We start from the raw sequence: 21,590 nt of genomic DNA on the forward strand, positions 1-21,590 counted from the left end.
TCATCAGGTTGTATTTATTTTAACACTCCCTGTAAGGATTATGGTAAAATGTTTAATTCGACATTTCACCCTTTTGCAAGTTGTCCGGCTCTCAAAATTGTATGAGAGTTTGTCATATTGAATGTTCCAAAGATTATGGAGAAGTTTGTCTCCCCTTTATTGTTATTTGGAATCCCTTTTAAAAGCCGATATGCAAAAAATCAAGTAATAGAACATGCTATTACAAGCTGCAAAAGCTTGATTGCAAAAAAATTAACCATTGAAGAGCCCATTAAAGTAGAACATCTTAGAGCAATAATGATTGCGGCTGCCGCAAGATATTTACCCTGTTTTACAAAGGTTCCTAATATTGGTTTAACTTCATGGAAACCTGATGGAGATCTAATAAGATATTATCTTTCTTGTTCAGATGTAAGTTTAGTCGATTGGTTCAAAATTTTGGAAAGTTTAAAAATGAATCGATTTCAAATAATTAGTTTGTTGTTGCTTGCGTTAGTATATTTTATTCAAATAGTTTTATAAATATGTCTCAAATATCAAAGATGATTTTATGGTGATAACTTTTTAGAGACCTAATTCTAAACTAAAATGTTTATTTATATATGTAATGTATGTAATCTCTCTAGATTGAATGAAGTTTATAAAAAAAAAGTTACAATTTCGCTGTTCATAGAAAAGATTCTTTTTTTATTCGAATGTTAAAGTTGGGTTGTCCCAAGTGTATGACCTAGGCTATGTTTATGTGAACATGCAAATGAATTATCGATTTTATAACTTATATTATTTTATAATGTATTTTAGTAATGGAGATACTTAAATCTCTCACCTTCATGTATAATTTTCTGACTTATTGTTAATGATTACCATTAAAATCCCCCAAAAAAGAAAAAAAAATAGTGAGGGTCTACCTCTGGATGCATAAATGATCGTAAACCAAAACTAATTTAAAATAAATTGACTACCATTCAATAGAAAGTATTATACATTTACAAGAACCAACATGGTTTTCGCATCAATGCCCCTTGATGTGAGAATTAATCAAAGAACATTCCTTACAATCCAAATTGTGATCATGCATTCGTGCTTCCAAATCACTCATAAACTAATTATCAATTCCAAAATATTAATGTTTATTTCTATAGTTATTTCCAACATTTGTGTTTTTTGATAGTGTATTTAAAAAAATATATAGGGTATGTATAATTGTTCAAAATAAACATTTATAGATAAGATTAGTTATACTTGATTATATAATACATATTAATTTTTAATTAAAACATTTAATAACAAATCACATAATATAAAAAGTATGGTTTTTTGAAGGAAAAATCCTAAAAAATAAATTTCAACATATTCATAACTATATCATCTCTTTAATGACGCCATAATTGCATAATAGTGGAAAACCACGTCATTTGGATCATTTTGGTTTTTGATACACTAGCAGGTATCGAAAAAGTTTCGATAGAAAATATTTAAAATATTATTTTAATTGCCTAAAAAATGAGAATAAACTCAATAGTAATGTATGTCAACAAAACGGCCGACTCTCAGAATAATGACGTCACTTGACAATGTTCTAAAATGGATTATATCCTCAAACAAACTATAGTCCTACATTAAATGAGTTCTATTCAAGCCTCTGATGAATCAAAAATATCATCAAATTTTCGCCCAGACTCCTCTTTTTGATCTCTTCTTCCCTCTGACGACTCATCGCTTCTTCGAAGATCAATTGCAAATCGAGTTTTTGGAGGTCCTCCAGCCTCATTTTTCTTAGCTGAAAATTTAGAGAATGCTGTAGCTAGGGCATAGGTGAGCTTACGTGCCTCATTTCTTGAATCACAGACAAATCCATAACATTGAAATCCTCGTGACTGAATATGTAATGAGGAATCTGGATGGTGATTATGTTGAACTTCTTCATAGGTGTCCTTGACGACAATCATGGCAAAAACTCTTGTGTATACAAGGTCTTGGACTCCATAGGAAATTGTATCAATCTGTTTGTAAGAAAAAGAAAAAAATAGTGACATTATGCTTGTTTTTATGTTTTGTACATACTTATACATATACGAATGTAGAAAACACAATATATATTTTTTTTTTGTGGATAAAAAATACATTTTCTAAAAAGTATATTTGTACATTAAAATACTCAACACCTGTTCTTCATAAAGTTTCTCTTCTTTTTTTTCATGTGTGAATGTGTTTAAATAGTCCAATTGTGATCATCATACTTATGGCAATTTCTTATGAAGTGAAACTTATTTTTTTCTTCATATTTTTAGTAATAAATATAATAATAACCCATTTGCACAATAGTATCCCCACAATGTCAACAACTTCAATGCTTTATCATCTTTGTCAGATGTTGATTTCTAGGCAATATATTACGTTAAATTAAAATTATTTCATATCATTAAACTGGAAATATCTCTACTATTAAAAAGAGCATTTTCATGTGACCTCAGCATTGTCGAAGTCGCCCATCTCGGAAGATCAAACTTTATAAGAAAAAAAAAACCCTGTTTCATTCAAATTAAAGAAAATGGTGAGGAAATACTTATTTGTTATGGTTGCATCAGTCCAAGGACTATGTATATTAATCAATCTTGTTTCTCTCTGGGTTTTTTTTTCAGTTTTTTCCACTCTCAACGACAATTGACAAACGAAAAGGAAAAATTTGAAGAAAATAAATATATGGTACCTAGCCTTCTGTATTTTTCTTAATGCCAACTGTTAATTATTATTTAGAAAATAGTTATTAATTATGATATATATTGTATTGATAATTTTATTAAAATAGGTATCAAAGACAGAGTATTAAATGATTCGAATTCTAAATAAAAGGTCCTTGATTCATACAAATAAATATAAAAATCCAAACCCTATATAATACCTCTTTTGAGTACATAATACGGAGAGTAAGCTGTTTCAAGTCATGGAGGAATCAACTTTTGAAAATAATGAAAAAAGTTGTAAAGAAAAAACAATACATTTTTGTTTATTTAAAAAAGCGAGCCGTGGTCAACTCTTTTTCTCCTCGGACCCGGTAGTTGATTCTATGGTCCTAACTAGGATTAAATAAAAGCATGAATGATAGCAAAATCATATAATACTAGAAAATTATATGGCAAGATAGACGCAAAATGATGTAGTACTAAAAGACCAATTTTGCTCAGTCTTAAGATTGACAAAATTAATCAGAACTAGACTGAGATAACTTCAATCTTTATAGTTTTTTTTAGACTGAATTCAAATTCGTACTGTCAAATATATGGACCTACACTTCTAGTTTAACAAAAATATAGAATGATAACATCTAGCTTTATTAATTAGTATCATACACATTTAAAAAAAATGATATTCCAGCGTTATACATACATGTAAGCCAGAGATGACCAATCTTTTAATATAATAGACCCATTTCCCATTGAAATATTTTAATGGGCCACAAAATCTATTAAATTAAGTGTCATGAAAAATGAATTTATTAAAACACAACTCTTAAATACATATTAAGGCCAAATCTAATTTTTCCAAACCAAACTGCTTAAAAGAAGGCCAATATGGCAACCCTGTTCAGGGGTGTCCGCGTGATTTTTTTTTTTTTTTTTTGAAAAAATAAAATAAAAAAATCTCCATTGCATAATTTGATCAACTTGTTTTTCTGTTTTCTCATTAAAAAAATTCCCAGAGCGATAATTTTTCTAAAAATACTACTTGAAGCGAGAATGAGGTTTAATTGAAATATTACTATTTTTCTATGGTATTAACTAGTATTTAATATAGGTACAATGTCGTTTCTTATTTATTTTTTAAGTCTTTCAGTATAGTTCATTTTTTTAAATTTTTTTTGGAAAACTGTACGTATTCATTTGTAAAAAATATCAGCTATGAGTATCCAATATGGTGGCATCCACGATTATGAACAATGCAATTTGTGAGGTCAGTGAAAACACTCCTAGGAAGACAATATTCCCAAAATTGAAGATAAGTAGCGTAGTTGGCCATCTACCAACTAATTTTGAGACCTTTCCAACGTAAAAGGTTAAAGGAGATGAAAGGGATCCTATTTGGTATGTGAGTTCAATAATTAACAAATGTACATTTTGACAAATAAGAATTTGATATTGATTCATTAACATCAATTATGAGTTGATTGTTACTACATCAGATAATTATTTGTATCTTTATAAGAGAGTCTCTAATATATAATTAGGGTTTCTTCTTCATTAGTATTAATTCTACTATTATTATTATACGGCTCTTTAGAAAATAAGGGCAATGGTAAAAAGGTAATGTTTTATTCAATTATTTCATATGTTAATTATCAAAAAAGTTTGCTCATATTATCGGATTAAAAAAAAAAAAAATTTTTTTTAAGGATTTCATCCATAACAACCTCTAATTTATGAGTATTATATGAATAAACTCCATCATAAGTTTATATATATAAAACAAGTTTACCTCAGTTATTCAAAAATTAAACCTGTATTTTTTATCAACTGTCGACGTTTCTGCTTCTTTTTCTCTAATCAGTGTTCTGAAAGTTGGTTGATTGAATTCAAATTATCTCTTATTGTTAAGTTGTGAATAATTTCCAATAATTAGTGAATCATTAATCATAGAGTTCTAAAAAAATTAACTTATAAGTTAAAATAAATAAACTTAAGTAACTATGACAATTTGAATCATAATTTGAAGGAGAGCAGCTAAGCTGTCATGGTCTATTATAATATTAGCTGCAAGCAGTTATAAGTGGGCGAAGAAACACAAATTAAACCTGTATCTAGTAAAGACGTGGACAGGAATTACTGGGGTGTCCACAGAATTATATTTGGAGCAGGAGAGGGTAGGGGCTTGTTTTTTGGATTTTTCTTGGAAAAAAATCTTAAAATTAAATTTTTGGAAAACATTTTAAAGAATTAAAATTTTTTGGGAACAAATTTTGTGAAATGAAATTTTTTGTTCACAAATTCGAGAAATTAAACTTTTTGGAAAATAAAAATTGAGAAATTAAATTTTTTAGAAAAATAAATTTTCATTATTGAAATTTTTTCAAAAAAAAAATCAAAAACTCACAGCTTCTTACAAAAAAATTTTTTCAAATATAAAATTAAAAAAATTCGAATATTTAATTTTCTTCTAAAAAGAAAAAAAATCCTTAATGTGGGCTACATTTTGTACCTTTTTTCTGATTCTTTTTAGAGGTAACGACATGATAAATTAAAATATTACCTTCTATACTCTTTACTAGTTGTGCAATATTTGTCGGATTTAATTAAAATATATGTAACTTTCCCTTCAATAAAAAGAAAATATATAATTTCGACATACGAAAAACAATACAATTAAATTTAATGTCTAGTCTGTTTATACTTTAATATTAAATGAGTTATTTCTACACTTTTAATTGTCTCCTTATCTTTTTTTTTTAGAATAATAAATACATATAAAAATATAACATTAGATAAAAAAACTTCAGAGCATTACAGTTCTTTAAATTACAAATTCTTATGAATAAAATATAATTGAAACTTCTTTATCCCTTTACAAATATAAAATGTTATCAAAAAAAGTCATTTTCAATTGAAATTGATTTTAACACCCCCAATTTCGCACAATTTCAGGTATAGAACAATGTAGTAAACAAGGGGTGCGCCAAATTAATAAGTTTTTGCTTTTTACTAGAAGATTTAATTTAATTCCAAAAAAAACTTGATCCCTCCTGAAGAATTAAAGAATATTAATAAGTGTTTGAGAGGAAAAAAAACATGTTGGGAGACCTTTGGTCAAAAGGAGCACTCACATAAAAACAAACACAATTCGTTTACACATACCTGAGTTTATATTTTACTAAAGTCTTAACATAGGTATATGCACATGAATTATAACCAATAAAAAAAACAAATAGACACAGTGTTTTCTTGTTATACACACAAGCATGCAATATATAATTAATACGACTACTTTATTATTTCTTAGATAAAAATATGTTTATATGATTTACATCATAGAGCACTACATACAATGCACCCTGTACATACAAGTTCGATTCTATATTCTTTCCAGGGGTGTCCGCAGAGCGTGGGCTGGAAGGGCTTTAGCCACGCTCCAAATGAAGAATTTTTTGAGTCAGGATTTAAAAAATGTTAGCTGAAAATAGGGAAAAAATTCAATATTTGAATTTCTTTCCAAAAAAATTCTTTTTTTGTGGAAAGCTATAGTTTTTTGAAAAAAATTTCCAATCTTGTAAATATATACTTGGCCAAATATGAGTTTTTAGTTTTATCTCTAAAGATATTCTGTAATCTGATAAAAAGTTTTAAAAACAGATTATTCATCAATAAACTAAAGATAAAATACGCTAAAGTCTCCTATTTACATAAGTATTGATTCATTAATTGAGGTAAGAATATAATCAGTCGTTATTGAATTAACAAACAGTTCAATAAATGGATAATGCAATTATAAGTTAATATAATATAACGATTCACGTTGTCCATTATTCCTATGAAACTCTATAAAGCTTTTTACCTTGAAACAATTAAATATTCTTCTTATGGCACAGATAAAATAAATAAAAAATATGGAAAACATTTTTACTACCGGACAGATGGTACTTTAGCCATGCATTGAGATTCACAATTTGTAGTTTTTAATTTTATATATTTACAGGAACAAACTTTTAAAACTAATAACTATAAATGGATTCCGGGCAATATTCCTAGTAGCTTAAAAATATTCTTACAAAGATATTATTATAGTGTAATACCAAATATTAGTGTGGTGGTCAATACCACTTTACTTGAGAACTACACAAGACTTTAGTCTTTTTCTTATTTTTTTAGAAACGGAGAGTTTTCATTTAGTTGCTTTGATCTTGGTTGGGTTCGAGATTAATACGAGACCAAGATCTTCTAACTTGATTGAGAGATCAAGACTGATCTCAAGAGCCACAGCACATATACCCATGAATAATAAAAATAGCTTAATTATTTTTTTCTTTTAAATCCTTTTTTAGAGTTACGAGGTGGGTTCAAAAAGTAAGGTTACTTCGCGGGTAACGTATATTTGGTACGCTGGACTTTTTTATTTTTTTATGCGAGTACATTAAAAAAGGAATATATTTTTTTGTTTAAAGCTATATAAAATGTTTAGTTTGTTTGTGTGCGGCTTACCAGTTATAAGTATTCGAGTGTTCTGGGATTTTTTGCTATACATTTCTCTGCCATTTGGAAAAATTCGGCAAAAGGACATATAACAAAAAATTCCCGAATACGCAAAATACTTTTCCACCTTATTAATGCTCTACAACTTGATTGGTCGGATTTGAAATAGCTCTTGTTTAGTTACGAACAATTATGGGATTAACTTCTAATGATTTTGGACTTTTTTGAGGGTTTTTTTAGATGGAAGGTTGTGAGATACAACTAGGTAAACGATATTTTTACCATTACTATAATTATCACTTTGACTAAAATCAGATAATTTTATTTAATTCGCAAATAAATATAGATAATAGATCGATAAGCTGATGATGAATTTTATTGTATTTTAATTGCATTGTAAGTTCAAATTCATTCAGCATTTTACACATTATCAATAGTAGCCTAATTTTAACGATCGCCTTGATATACCATAATTAAAAACACATTTAAGTAATTATGACACATCAGTTTGTGGTTAAGCAACCTTCTGATTATATTGATGAGTGCGTACATATGTTTCTACAGACGAACAATGAATATTTTTTTTGGAATGAAGCAATAGTTTGACATTGATTCATTTTATCTTTAAGGATTTTTTTAATAAATTGAAAGCATGTTTAAACAATAACTGATGCAAGAACTAACCCCTTGATAGTTCTTGCTCATTAGCTGAGTAGATAAAAATGACTCCACATAATATGATTTTAGTTCACTTAAAAAACGTATAACTAATACGATGAATTTAGTCATTTTCATGTGCATGGAAAATATTGATATTATATTTAAGTAACATATTGAACCTGAATTTATTAACCAATAAGACATACCTCAAAATGACCAGAGTCATAGGTTGGATTTTGATTCTTATTATGAGGTATAAGTTGAACGCCTTGATTTGATATGGTCATATTCAGAAGAGCAAGTGGAGCTCCGGACCTTTGTCCCCTACAATGAATTATAAGTACTCTTTTAAATAATTTAAAACTTTTGATACAGTTACATATACATATGTGCAGGGATTATTATTATTTTTTTTTTTTCGGGGGGGGACTTTGGATTTTTTTTAAAAACAAATCCAAGAATTTCAAAAATCCATTGCTATGCACAAAAAAATTAAACTTCAATTGAAAAAAAAAATTGAAAAATTACATTTTTTGAAAAAAAATTCAAAAATTCACAGCTATTAACAAAAAATTAAATTTAAAAAAAATAAATATCATATATTAAATTTTGAGGAAGTATTTTTCAAAAATCCATAGATATTCACATAAAAATTAAAATACTAATTTTTTTTGCTCTGCTGGATAATTTTCCCGAATGACGAAAAAAAATCATAATAAAAAGCAAAAATTACCTTTGAAGGGGGAGCGGAATACAGCCCCTCAAGCCCGCCAACTTGTGGACGGCCCTGATTTGGTGAGTTAAGACAAAAACTATCTTAAATCAAAATCAAGAAATGTCGAATATACTCTATATTTTATCGCCTTAGTCAAATATAAGACTTGTATTCAAACTTCAGAGATGAGTTGAGATACCCAAAAATGTTATCTTATGCTTAATAATCTTCATTTCATTTACAGGACTTAATTTGGTCTCGATATAATCTTTCAAATAAAATCTATTAGTTTATCGTTCTTTGATGGTAAGGATTAATTTTTGGTTCTTAATGTGCTTTCAAAGGATAAATCAGAGTAATTTGGAAATAGAAATTGACAATAATTCGTATATATATATATAAAAATGTAATGCAGATCCAATTTTAAGTAAAAATTTTCAGGCATACTTTTATGTTGACGGGGCACATATGTAGATAGAATAGTGATGCTAAGTAACATTAAAGTAATTAGTTGAAGAGACTAAATTTTTTATTTTCTAAATTGATTATTGAAAAGCATTAAATAAATAAAAAATCATAAATATGGCTACTGTTCTATACTAGTAGTTCCCAACAATGGACACTAGGAGCTTTTGAGCTCCATGGTACATCGTCAAGGGCTCTGTGAGAGACCACATAAATAGTAAGAAAAAATATTGGATTGAGTATTTAAAGAATATTTAATATAAAAAATGGTCTCTGGAGTGTTTCAATGACTGAGAATCACTGCTTTATATTATAGCTAACATTCTTGGGTATACCAACATATACCTGAAAGTTGAGTATATCTTCCATAATGGATCAATATAACATACCTATGAAATTTTGGGCCGTTTATATTTTTGAAAAAGTTAAAATAATAAATTGGAATTCTCTCAATTTGTGAATTTTGTTCCAGATTACTTTTGTATTGCCCCTGCACAAATGTTTATCAGTCTTGTATATAATATTTGTATAAATAAGTATTGTGAAAAAAGGCATTGTAAAAACTTTCTACAATGACAAGGAATTATTTATAAATTAATAGATACAAAACAGTTCCATCATTTGCCAAAATAAAATGAAGTAAAATTCAAACTACCTTACAACCCTCACTAACTCATCCACTGGTTCCCTTGTATGCTTTATACCCCAAAGTCCAAGGGCAGGACGTCTTCCAAGATATTTCACAGTAAAAGTCTTTGGTAAACTCACTCGGAGTGGATCGTGTCCGCCGTCACTACTACTATCTCCTTCCTCTTCGTGAGGCATTCTTTGTGACGCGTTCTCCTTTTTACCTTCTTCCTTGTGTATCCGGAGACGAGAGAGATTATCACTTAGCTTCAGATGTTGATATTTTATATTTTCACCAAACTTTTTAATCATTATGACGTTATTCAACATTCTTAGAAAACATATCTTTATATCTTTACTCCACCACAATATATAATAATTATAATGTATTTACAAATTTGTTAAAAAAGAGGAAATAAGCCAATTTATTTTCCTAATGGATTATGAAGCCATTTAAGGCTAAGGGAAACTTTTTTTGTGTGTGTGTAGTCATGAATAAAATTACTTTTACTTCATTTTTTTCAATTAAAATATCGATGAACTGCCGCTTGATTTAAATACAAATTATCTTTATAATATGAGTATCAATAATATGTAAAGCCAATATAGCCACACTTTGAAAAAAATAAATATTGAATCTACATAATATTTGTCATGTGATCTCTTACAAGAGATAATCGGATAAAAAAGTCATAGAAATGCTAATACGAGTATAAATATCCTAATTTCTTTCCAATGGGTACTTTATAAAAGAAAAGAAATATTTGTGGCTAACAATCTGCTGCCTTTCTTTAATGGTTATTAAATATGCACTTGCATAAATTTCTTTTTAATTGTATATTTCACTTTAAAAAAATATGTATTAACAAAATTTATGGATATGTGTGTTTTAAGAATTACTTTTTTTTGTCATTCGAATAAGTAACTTACTCACAACTTTGGTGAAAATATAACAAGGACTCAATTATCACAACTGACAAACACTGTTGTATAAGATTTTTTGATCATGTTAGATCTTATTTAAGACCACAATAATTTATCTTCACAAAATAGAAGGATATGCACAGAATTAGTAACGAATCATGACTACATGGTATTTAGATAATGCTCTCAATGTGTTTTTTACAAAAAAAAAAAAAAAAAAAAAAAAAAAACGTATTTAAAAAAAAATCATATGGTGAAAATCTGACGTCTTTTTTTTTGTATTTTATATCCTCGCGTGTGTTTTATTTATATTATTTTATTGTCTTCATATGTTAAAAAGTTATTATTATTATTATTTTTTTACATATCAATTATGAATTTAATTACAGACTCATAACATGAATTCCTGTATATATTCGAATCCAAAGTATTCAAGCCTCATAATTATAGGATTTTAACCATTTTTTGATAGCCGATCAAATTAGCTGATACTATATCTCAAATCAAATCCAAGGCTTTGAATACTTTTATCGAGTCATCAGATTTCTTTTGATTCAAGGCCTATAATTATAATGTCGAATCTATAATGTTAAGGCTTTTCTTGAGTATTAACTATTTTATTAGTTCAGGCCGAGTCGCGAGTCTTGGCTATCGATTAAATATAATGTCAAGAGTCTTTGAATGTGAGATCAAGTTGAGTCACAGGTCTTCAAAAAATGGACTCAAATCCAAATCTAGTGATAGTCTCGAGTACAAGTTTTCAGTTCCATTGAAAATTTAACTTAATTGTTTGATTTACCACTCCTTATATACAAAAAATTCCATTAAAGGGTTTTGAAATATAGAAAAGAAGGTAATAACGACTTTGTAGGTACAAGTTATAATCATGATACATATAAGTTTAAATTGTAAGGGATTTATTTTTCTAAAATTTGCCATAAGTTCTTTTCTTAAGAACAATTTACAGACGTAGCAATCAGCTATAGAAGTATTGGAGGGATGGGCGGGGTTTTATTGTAGAGGCGAGATTCTAGAGGGTTTTTTTAATTACCGAGTAGCCCATTCCAATCTGAACACTTTGAACTGTTAACTTCAACAAGGTATAATTTATTAATTAATAATATAATTTCAACAAAATTAATACTATAAATAGATGTTTGTCTGAGTTATGGTAAGCATTAATGTAGCCGCCGTTATCGGCAATTATGGCTAACATGCGGCAGCAGAAGGCCCAGTACCTGCTGTAGATTTTGTCCTTTGTCATGGCGTCGCTGTGCTTCCTGACAGTGGCATTGATAACCTTTGTGTTTGGAGGAAGGACATGCACACAAAAGGGTTAGTGGAGAGGGTTAGCTTCAGGGCTGTAGAGGGGGCAAAAGCGTCAAAAAAGCGTTCAAAAGACTAATTCAAAAATCCTTTAAAAGGGGCATGCAACGGAAGAGATGGGGTTCTTTTATTGCTGATATCAAAAATGGCCTCTCCAACCTCACAAGGCTATTTCCACCCACTTTTTTGATAGCTCTCTGGACAGTCTGTTGTGGAAGCCAAAGATATTTTGCATGGCCCTTCACGGACTTGAGGGGATTCGCCTGGGCTGCTTTCATTAACTCCTCTCGGGTCCAGTTTGGCCTTATTGACCTTCTTCCTCTACAACGTTTCGAACTTGTCGATAGCGTAGATGATGTTGCTGGAGATGATCAATTGCTTGGAGTGCACGAATGGAAATTCGTTAAAGTGTCATTTTCTCAACTTGTAAGTAAGCTAGATACCTCAGGTTTGTTTTGTTTTGTAACTAGTTGCTTATACCTTAACATATCGAAATATGAATTAATTTCAATTGCTCAACCCTCATTAATTATTGAATTAGTAAGTGTTCAGATTTCAAAGGATTTTATGTTGTCACACCATGAATAACCACATTATTACTATTTGATTTGTAAAGGACTCAAAATTAAGTCTGTAATTATACTCTACAAGAGCTTAAAAAAGGTTCAGCCAGGTTATCAAAAGATTGGTTAAAATATCTCCGTAAGTTTTGCATTACTGAACATGAATCCCAACTCTTTATTAAATTAATTGATATCAATTGTTCGAGTAAAAATCATATTGATTATTCTTATACCTTATTTATAGCTTAAATAATCTTTTGATACTCTTTAATGTAATTTATAGAAGAAGTTTTTACATAGAAGCTTTTAATCAAATATCTACGTATCTTCAATAAAAAAGCTTTCAAATAAATGATTAAATACACTATACAGTTAGTTTAATAACACAAAATTTGGCAATTGGAAAAGATTCCTTTCTTAATATATTTAATGTTATTTAGATTATAACAATTGTATTATATTCTGTAGATAACGATAAGAAGAAACACAATTGAATAAAAAATACTCAATATGCTAGAGACAGTATCACATACTCGATTGATTATTCAAATCTGCAATAAACTTTTTTTCTATACATTAGATAATTATTTAGGATTTTCAATTATAACTTTTTTTCTATACATTAGATTATTATCTAGGATTTTCAATTATAACTTTTTTTATTGAAATTTATAACCATTTTTGAGAATAAGAAATACTAAAATACGTGTGAAAATATACTTAATTTTGGCAAAATTGATTAATAGTTTTATATATAAATTTGCATTTAGTGCAGACTTATATAAATACTTGCGTAAAATATGACATTCTTGTATGTAAAAATAAAATAAAAAAACCCGAAAATAACATAGTAACCATGACAATGGTTAGAATCTTTGGGAAGTGAGAAGCTTATTTTTCATAGATTTTTATTGGATTAGCTGCAAAGATTAATAAGAAGGAAAATGCAAGGGACATGATGCCCTTGCGGAGTGAGGTAGGTCCGTTTGAGGGATCACCTTTGTCGGTATGTTCCAAAGGACATTTATTCCGTGAAGTCCCTACTCTCCCGTTCGCCTGTTGATTGTTGAATGAGGAAATGTGGATGATGCTCCTAATAAAAATATGGACGGTCAGTATTTACCAACATTTGATTGGTCTATCGTATTACTTATTACATTATATTACCCCACAAAATCAAGAGCTCCCAAGTATTTTTTTCCGCTGTTGATTTGTTTACTAGCACGTTGTTACATTTATTTTAACTCATAAACATTTTTCCTACAACAGGGTTCGGAAATCTTTTGGAGAGAAGGGGACAAACAGCTATGTAGTATCATGGCTGAGGGCCAAACAACAATCAGTGTAAAGTCATGTTGGATAACTATGTTATTGAATATATAATTGATTTTCTGGGCGTTTGAAGAAAATAAGAATTCAATAAAATTTATTTAAACAATACCCTCATTTTTTACTACAGGAATTATAATAAAGAAATGAAATGTAAACACAATTTAAAAAAAAAATCTATATTTTACTAAAAAATAAGGAAAGTAGGAAAAATGCTAATTATTTAGTGAGACGTTTGTTTCCGTTCATCTGCAAAGAAGAGAATTTCTGAAATTCTGGATTAGTATGCCTATATTTCGATGATTGTCCTTGATAAGATGGCGGGTCTTTCAAAATTCACTCGCAGCCGAGGGTTGACGACCTCTGTTCTGGAAGGTACAAAAATATACCCAAAATCAGTTGGTAATTTAAACTTCTTTCCAAAAGGTTTAATATTATTCAATAATCTTTGGGAATTATTCACGACTTAATTGACAACGAAATACAGAGTAAATATTTGTGTTATAAAAGTATTTTTAATGAAAGAATGAGAGATTTAATGAAAATTATATTATCTATAAAAAATTAATAGGCAATGCGTAATTATTTTTGTAGTCCATCACTTCTTTAGTCCCTCTTCTTTATCATAGGATGCGTTTAGTTCATTATAGTTGAGCAATATATATAGTTGTAAATTCTAAGCATTTTCTAGCGTGAATGATTTTTTTAATGTTTCTTTAATTGGTTAGGTGGAGTTGCACTGATTAAGTATAAGTAAACATTATAGTATTACAATTACTCCAACTAACCTAGGAATCTTGTAAAAAGTTCATTTACATAATGTAAATTTCTTTCTCTATGAATCACCTAGGCGCGAACATACGCACATTCGGTTTAAGAGAACAATTTCTTTCGAGTGTGTTGTCCATGATATTTTTTGTATTTGGCAATCTGAGAAGTGTTTTTTTACTTTTGACAGTTGTTATCATCCGTAAGTTCTTAAGGCATCAAAGCTGCCCATCCCCAGAATATTTTAAAAATAGTCAAAGTTACCATTACATTTTTTTTGCATATCGAAAGTGCTTAGAATTTACAAGTTTAGAATTGTTTAAGTATGTACATTTATTACAGATCAAGTTACTGAAATGAAAACATGCCTACGCATAAAAATATGAAAGTACGATTTTCTAAACCATATTTTTCTACTTTCATTTAAAGAGAGTAAATAAATATCTCCTTAAATGTACAATTATAATTATCAAGATACGTTCATCAGGATCTTTTCCTTCCATTTGTAAATTTTGTATGTACGAATATTCGTTCTTCACCTCCTCGCAGATAATATCAAGTATGTATACGAGTAAATTATACTATGTTTATAATGATATAGTTTGCTGTTGTAATTAAAGGACAAAAATCATTCAAGCTTCAACCTTACTTACTCGCATAATGTAGTTAACAGATTATGTAGTTATTGTTTATATGCTTAGTTGTATTATATAAAAATAAAAATATACAAGGACGTCCCCAGGATTATCTTTGGGGGGGATTGGTTTTTGATAAAAAAAAAAAAAAAAATCCAAAAATTACAATTTTTTCGAAAAAGTATGAAAAATTGAATTTTTTGGAAAAACAAATTTTAGGAGAAAATTAAAAATACCAAAAAAATTCTAAAACTAATTTCCAAATATAAAATTTTTGAAATAAAAATTTGAATATTAAATTTTAAGAGAAAAATGTCAAAAATCCATAGTTACTCTTAAAATATTAAATTTTTTTGAAATTTTTTTCAAAAATTCAAAGTTGTTCACAAAAATGATATTTTTGGAAAAAAAATTAAAAAATCTAAAGCTGTTCACAGATTTTTTTTTTTTTGACAAATTTAATTAAATTTATCAAAAAAAAGAAAGGGGATCTACAGCCCCTCCTGCCCTCTCCTGCAGATGCCCAAAGTGTAGAAGTAGTAACGTTGTTTGCTTAATAATTCATCATATTTACATTTATCGAATATATTATACAATTTAATCCAATCCAATACTACTCGAGGATAATCTAATAAAACGCCTTGATAGCTAAGCTGCTAGCTCCTTCCAAACATTTTTCAAATTGTTAATGTTACTTTTTCATTATTATTTTTTTGCATAGAGGAAGTGTTTAAAATTTTCAACTCAAGTTAAGCATGAGTAATGTGTAGGGATGTGAATATTAGATAAATTGAGGTTAGCGTTAATTGAAAAAAAAAAAAGAATATATATATATATGCTAATAAGAGCAAAATATAAATGGTGTTATTAACCTATATTTTGAAAGTTCTAACTTATCAGTGAGCAAGAAGTACTAATATTAATTTCAGTCACCATATTTATATGACATTCTCTAAGGTGGGGTTATTACTCTCTTTTCCATTGTAGCAATATTCATTCATATCCCTAGTCATGTTTAAATGGTAGTTGTAAAAAATATGACCAGTCTGTGTGTGAAAAACAGAAATAGAAAAGTAACGTTGTCACCCTGGCAATTTGATGAATATTTGGGAGGATAGCAGCTTAACTTTCATAAAGTTATATTAGATGAAATTCAATCAGCCGTGAGAGAAAGAAAATAAACAGAAATCTAACTCCATATCTAGCAAAGATATAGGCTGGAATTACTCCGATTTTATAATCCCATCATGGACATCAACTTATCCTCATTTAAAATTTGGCTTTAGTAATATGTGTCTCGCGGTGTGTAAGTAGTGAAGTAGATCTACACTTGATGGCATTAAGAAAATAAGATTGAGTAATAAAAAAACTTTTTTTACAGTTTTGTGATAGTTTTACTCAGCATTGTTTGTGCGTACGTCAAAAGCGGACACCTGGAAAGAGAAAATACGCCATATTTTACAGTTTTTCTTTGATAGAGGCAAAAATACAAGCCAGGACGCTGAAAATGTGAATAGTGTATATGGTTCTGGTACTGTAACAGGCAATCAAGTGCAATTTTGTTTTTGTCAATTCTGTTTCGGTAGTTTTGATGTTGAAGATGTACCAATTGTCGAAAATGTGCAAAAAATAATGGAAATCGACGAGTCCGATCGTCATGTAAGCACCGTTTTGATTACCAAAGCATATGCGAAAAAAAAATCCATTAAAAATAATCGATTTCTTTTTACTATACCTAATATATATATATTTTTTAATTTTTGATATGACGTGCTGAGCTTTAGCTAGAAACGTCAGTTGCTAAATTTTTATTTCTTAGACCAAGTAATCAAACAGTTCTAAGATAATATTTGCACACTCAAAAATGAGTCCCCTAACGACAAACTTTACTTTATTCATACATATATTGTCAGCTGTCGATGCGTTTATTATTATTAGTGTCCTGAACATTGATTTCTTGAACTCAAATTCAACATTTTTAGCAGTATTTAAGAATAATCGGAATGACGTAATTCATGAATGATCACATAATTTTGAGTCTTTATTCGATTACTTTTTGCAAGACAGTTTAAGAAATGTAGTAAAGATATAATTTTACTACGTGTTTATAAGTGTATTAAATTATTTTATTTTCAAATAAAGTTAATAAATTATGTTCAGCGTACAAGGAATCATCATCCACGCGCTACTACTTCCCTCTCTTCTATTTTAAAGACCCACAGGTTTTATGGATGCTGACATAGTGAAAGATTATAGTGTACGAAAATTTCTGTAGATAGATTTTCCAGATGAATAGAACCAAGCCTTTATTCAAGTCTAAAATTTCCGAGTTTAAGTCACCATGCTTCGAGTCCAAATTAAGGCCCAGTTCAGACTCGGGCACTACAGCGCCGAATCGATAAAAAATTTATTACAAATTTTGAGTTCAAAAGATAACCACAGATTTTTCATTTACTATTATTTTTTTTAAATTATGAATTAAAAGATGACATTTTATACATGTATAATTATTTCCTCTGAATAGCTCAGTTGAACCTTGTTCACATTATTATGTATGTGAAAGATATTGGAATCCAGGATACAATAAATTTCACTCAAAATATTTTTCTTAAAGTAAAATAATTTTAAAACAACTCTTTCCCCAAAAGACAAATGACTGCAAATCCGGGTTTCCTAGTCTTGCTGGTAACGAGTTCATTAAAAATTATTTGAGTTCAGACTCGAAAACTACATTTCTAGAATATGAAACGATGAATCTTTATTTCAAATCTAAACCTTGAGCTTTTTACCATTCCTCATATATTATTCAAAAGTAGTATAAATGACCTATGTTCATTTGCAAATATGATCATAGGTAATGCCTTAATAAACGCAAATTAGAGAAACATTGAAATACTATTTACATTATTAAAAGCCATTTATCATTATACAAACAACTCCGCCAATCATAAAATGAAAAATTAATTTATTGGAAAAAAATAAAATAAATAGAAACTTTAATCAAATAAATTATATAAATTAATTAACTTGTCACATCCATTTACATATTTTGCCTTTTATCTAGTTATAAAAATAAATACTTTCTCCCAAAAATTATTTATATTATACTATTTTATTACTATGGACAGCATTAACGCACTAACAATAGGGGTAGGATTCGTATGAGTTAAATATACGAGCATTATAAATACTAAAACTATTTTACAATTAATAAATATAGTTAAGTAATATTAGTAAGAGTGATCTAAATCTTGTTTATTTTTTAGCTGGCCCGTTTTTTCAGAATTTGTAATATAATTAATTTTCTCTTCCTTAGTATTCTGTATAACTAACTGTATTCCAAATTTGATTAAACATTCGTGTGTGCTCATAAAAGGCAGAGAACAACCTTGAAATTGTTTCAGAGTTATAAGTGTAAGTCCATGATGAACTCAGAGTAGAATTGAAGATCGACATCGGAGTAATTCTTCCCAATGTTCTTGATTATTTTTTTCTCGTCCTCCTCCGTTATCACAGTTGATCAACACCAAAATGATTTAACAGAGGGCGCATTTAAGAATATATGAAAGTGAAGCACTAAAATTTAGAATTTAATTAAAACTTTTAAATTTTAGTAGACTGGAGTTTTATGAACATTATGGATTTATGTGTGTGTTGTCACGATACCAATATTTTTGAATCAGTTCTAGTCATAAATTGCTAAAGTTACACGATTCTTTTCCAAACTTTTTAACTAAAAATGTAGATAAGGAGCAGTTCCAATACACTAACAGGGTCATTGTCTTGAAGGATAATCAGCTGACCATGGGAAATCAATCAGAACTTGAGCTCCTGGTTGTTCCAATGACAAAAAAGGATGCTCAAGAAATCACCAATAACAGATAATGGAATTCTAGATTATTTCCTTCCCCTCTTGATGGAAATGAAGCAAAAATGAGTGTCTTTCTCTTTTTTTTCCTTTTTTTCAACGCGTCCCTCCTTTTTTGTTCACCTCATGTGGAAATATAAATACTGCGTCATTATTCACGGTCTCTATGATTCCATGAACAAACCAACAGATGAATATTTGTTTTTAATTTCACATTATTCAACTTCCTTTTCAATTGATATTCATTTAGATGTATATATTTCCTCTAATAATTTACTTAAGATAATTTAGATGATTATCTCTGATCTTCGATAAAACCTATGCCTTTCTGGATCGGTAAAACTCTCAACCAACAGTATTGCAATGTTTGTAAACTTCCACACATACTTTATGGATTTTTGAGAACACAAGAGTTGATGATAGGCAGGCAAGGTAATATCCAAGGGTTAATACTTTTTATTTACTATTTTCTGTTATCAATGACAATGATCCCGTTCAGAACCCGATTAATGTGGGGGAGTATAGTAACGGAGTCTAAAAGCCGACAAATTATGGGTTTCGTTATTGATGGACATATTTGAGTATTTACTTGGCCAAAACCATAGGATAAATTACATCTTTGATCCAGTAGCCACATATTTAACAGTAAAAAGGAGTTTCTTAGACTAGTTTTTTTACACTACTTGTATCCTTATAACTGTTACCTCGTGATGAATTTGTTAGACCGTACGATCCAAACAATAATGAGACGTTTCATAACAAACATAAAACTAGATCAATAATATACTATCTTCGAAATTTGAATATTTGGAAAACTTTTCAAGAAATGAGATCAAAAAGAAGGATAGAGTGACGTAGCTAAGTGGACAACGCACGAGCGATAAATTATTCATTTGGATTCAATGTGAAGGTTATATTCGAGGGAAATATACATTATGTACATATATGGATTTCAAAGACCGTTCCTGGTCAGATGGTGTAATGGTAATACTTAAGAATGATAATTTTGGTAAGAATAGAAAAGCGTGCGAGGAGAAGAGAAGAAATACTTATGGCATCATTGATTAAATAATATACATCTTCTTCTATCAATGAAGAATGTTATCATTCCCGCCTTTATTATTCAATATTAATACAATATTAGATGATGATAGTCAATAGATAACTGAATAAAATGCCTAAAATAACGTCGCCTTCTGTCTAGATTTCTGAAAATGGAGGCCCAGGAATTTGGAAAATACTTAGCGGATGAGAAACAGATGGTTTGACGGATTTGTCGATATAAATGTGCCTTTAGTCCCCTGTCTAGAATTACACGCCACTCATTATCCTCATCTCATATCAAGAGTATGGATATTCATCTATAAAATCAAGTTAATGATGAATACATCAAGTCAGACTTTAACTCTGATCTCACAAAGATGCTTATTGCATGTAATATAACATTATCCATTGCTAATCTTCTACATTCAAATAATTTATGGAGAAATACACGGGTAAACCTATCCCTTCCCGAGGAACCATCATTAAATTAATGGAGGATGTTGGTACTGTTGTTTTGAGTCATCCACACCAAATGACGATCAAGTTATTAGTAAAAAGTATTTACTAATATCGAAATGGAACTCTGAATTTTGTACTATCTCACAGTTAGTATTCAATTTTTTTTAAATCTAACCATAAAATATGATTCTATTTTAGCTACACATATCAAGAATTATGATACACAACTCATTAAATGGCAAAAACAACTGCTTAAACGGTCACAACAACGGGGGGTAGTAGCTTTGGATGGTTCGCAACTAGTTTGTCTGAGACCAGTTTCTTCGCTTAAAGACTTGGGTATGATTATTAGGTTTTCCAATATTACATAGTCAATAAATATTTTTTTTTATCACTTAAGGCTTAGCTATGGTTGATAGGCTCCAAGAAATGGTGTTCAGATAACTCATAAAAGACAAAAACAACTGCTTAAATGGTCACAACAACGGGGGTAGTTACATTGGGTGTAGCATTATAATTAGCAATTGTGTATATCCTTCATGATAATAGTATGTTGCTATATAAGCATAAATAACTGGGAAAATATCTTTTTTGATACTCTTAATAAGGAGTAATATCGCCGGACATTACTACATAGTTAGCTTTTGCTCTAAATCTTTAAGATGGATTTATTTGTAACATTATTTTTATTAGTATATTTATTGTCTAATTTTATGATTTTCTCATTTACTTTATTATTAAAATTAGTTAGATTTCATTGGTAGAGATATATCTATCCCGTGCACAATTGTATATAGCAACTTCTACATGAAGAAGAGGGGTGATTATCTTTTTGATTATACTCCACGTCTCGCTTGTGTTTTGCAACCTAAAGTTATGTCATATTTAACTAGATTCCGGTGTCAGAACAAGAAAATATTATTTGGATCAATCTATTATTTCAATATTTTGTATATATAATTTATTGTTATTAGTTATATGATTCCAATTGTTTAATTTTGTATATTTAGCATAAATGTATGATGGTAT

At 28.9% G+C, this 21,590-nt stretch overlaps 1 protein-coding gene across 6 annotated transcripts; it reads right to left on the reverse strand.

Annotated features, from left to right (window-relative positions):
* Window positions 1-1,154: 1,154 nt before the first annotated feature.
* LOC121120773 (uncharacterized) lies at window positions 1,155-10,737 on the reverse strand. Of its 6 annotated transcripts, none has more exons than XM_040715635.2 (4): window positions 10,624-10,737; window positions 9,674-9,912; window positions 8,045-8,162; window positions 1,155-2,003 (listed from the first exon to the last, which is right to left on the reverse strand). In XM_040715635.2, exons 1-4 carry the CDS (start codon window positions 10,651-10,653, stop codon window positions 1,635-1,637), a joined length of 756 nt encoding a protein of 251 aa, XP_040571569.1. In that variant the 5' UTR covers window positions 10,654-10,737; the 3' UTR covers window positions 1,155-1,634. The 6 variants fall into 6 exon arrangements, with proteins under 6 accessions (XP_040571569.1, XP_040571572.1, XP_040571573.1 ...); XM_040715638.2 differs by having other exon boundaries at window positions 10,576-10,735; XM_040715639.2 differs by having other exon boundaries at window positions 10,580-10,733.
* Window positions 10,738-21,590: the final 10,853 nt, after the last annotated feature.

Source organism: Lepeophtheirus salmonis, chromosome 6, assembly GCF_016086655.4.
Source record: "Lepeophtheirus salmonis chromosome 6, UVic_Lsal_1.4, whole genome shotgun sequence".
Lineage (NCBI taxonomy): Eukaryota > Metazoa > Arthropoda > Copepoda > Siphonostomatoida > Caligidae > Lepeophtheirus > Lepeophtheirus salmonis.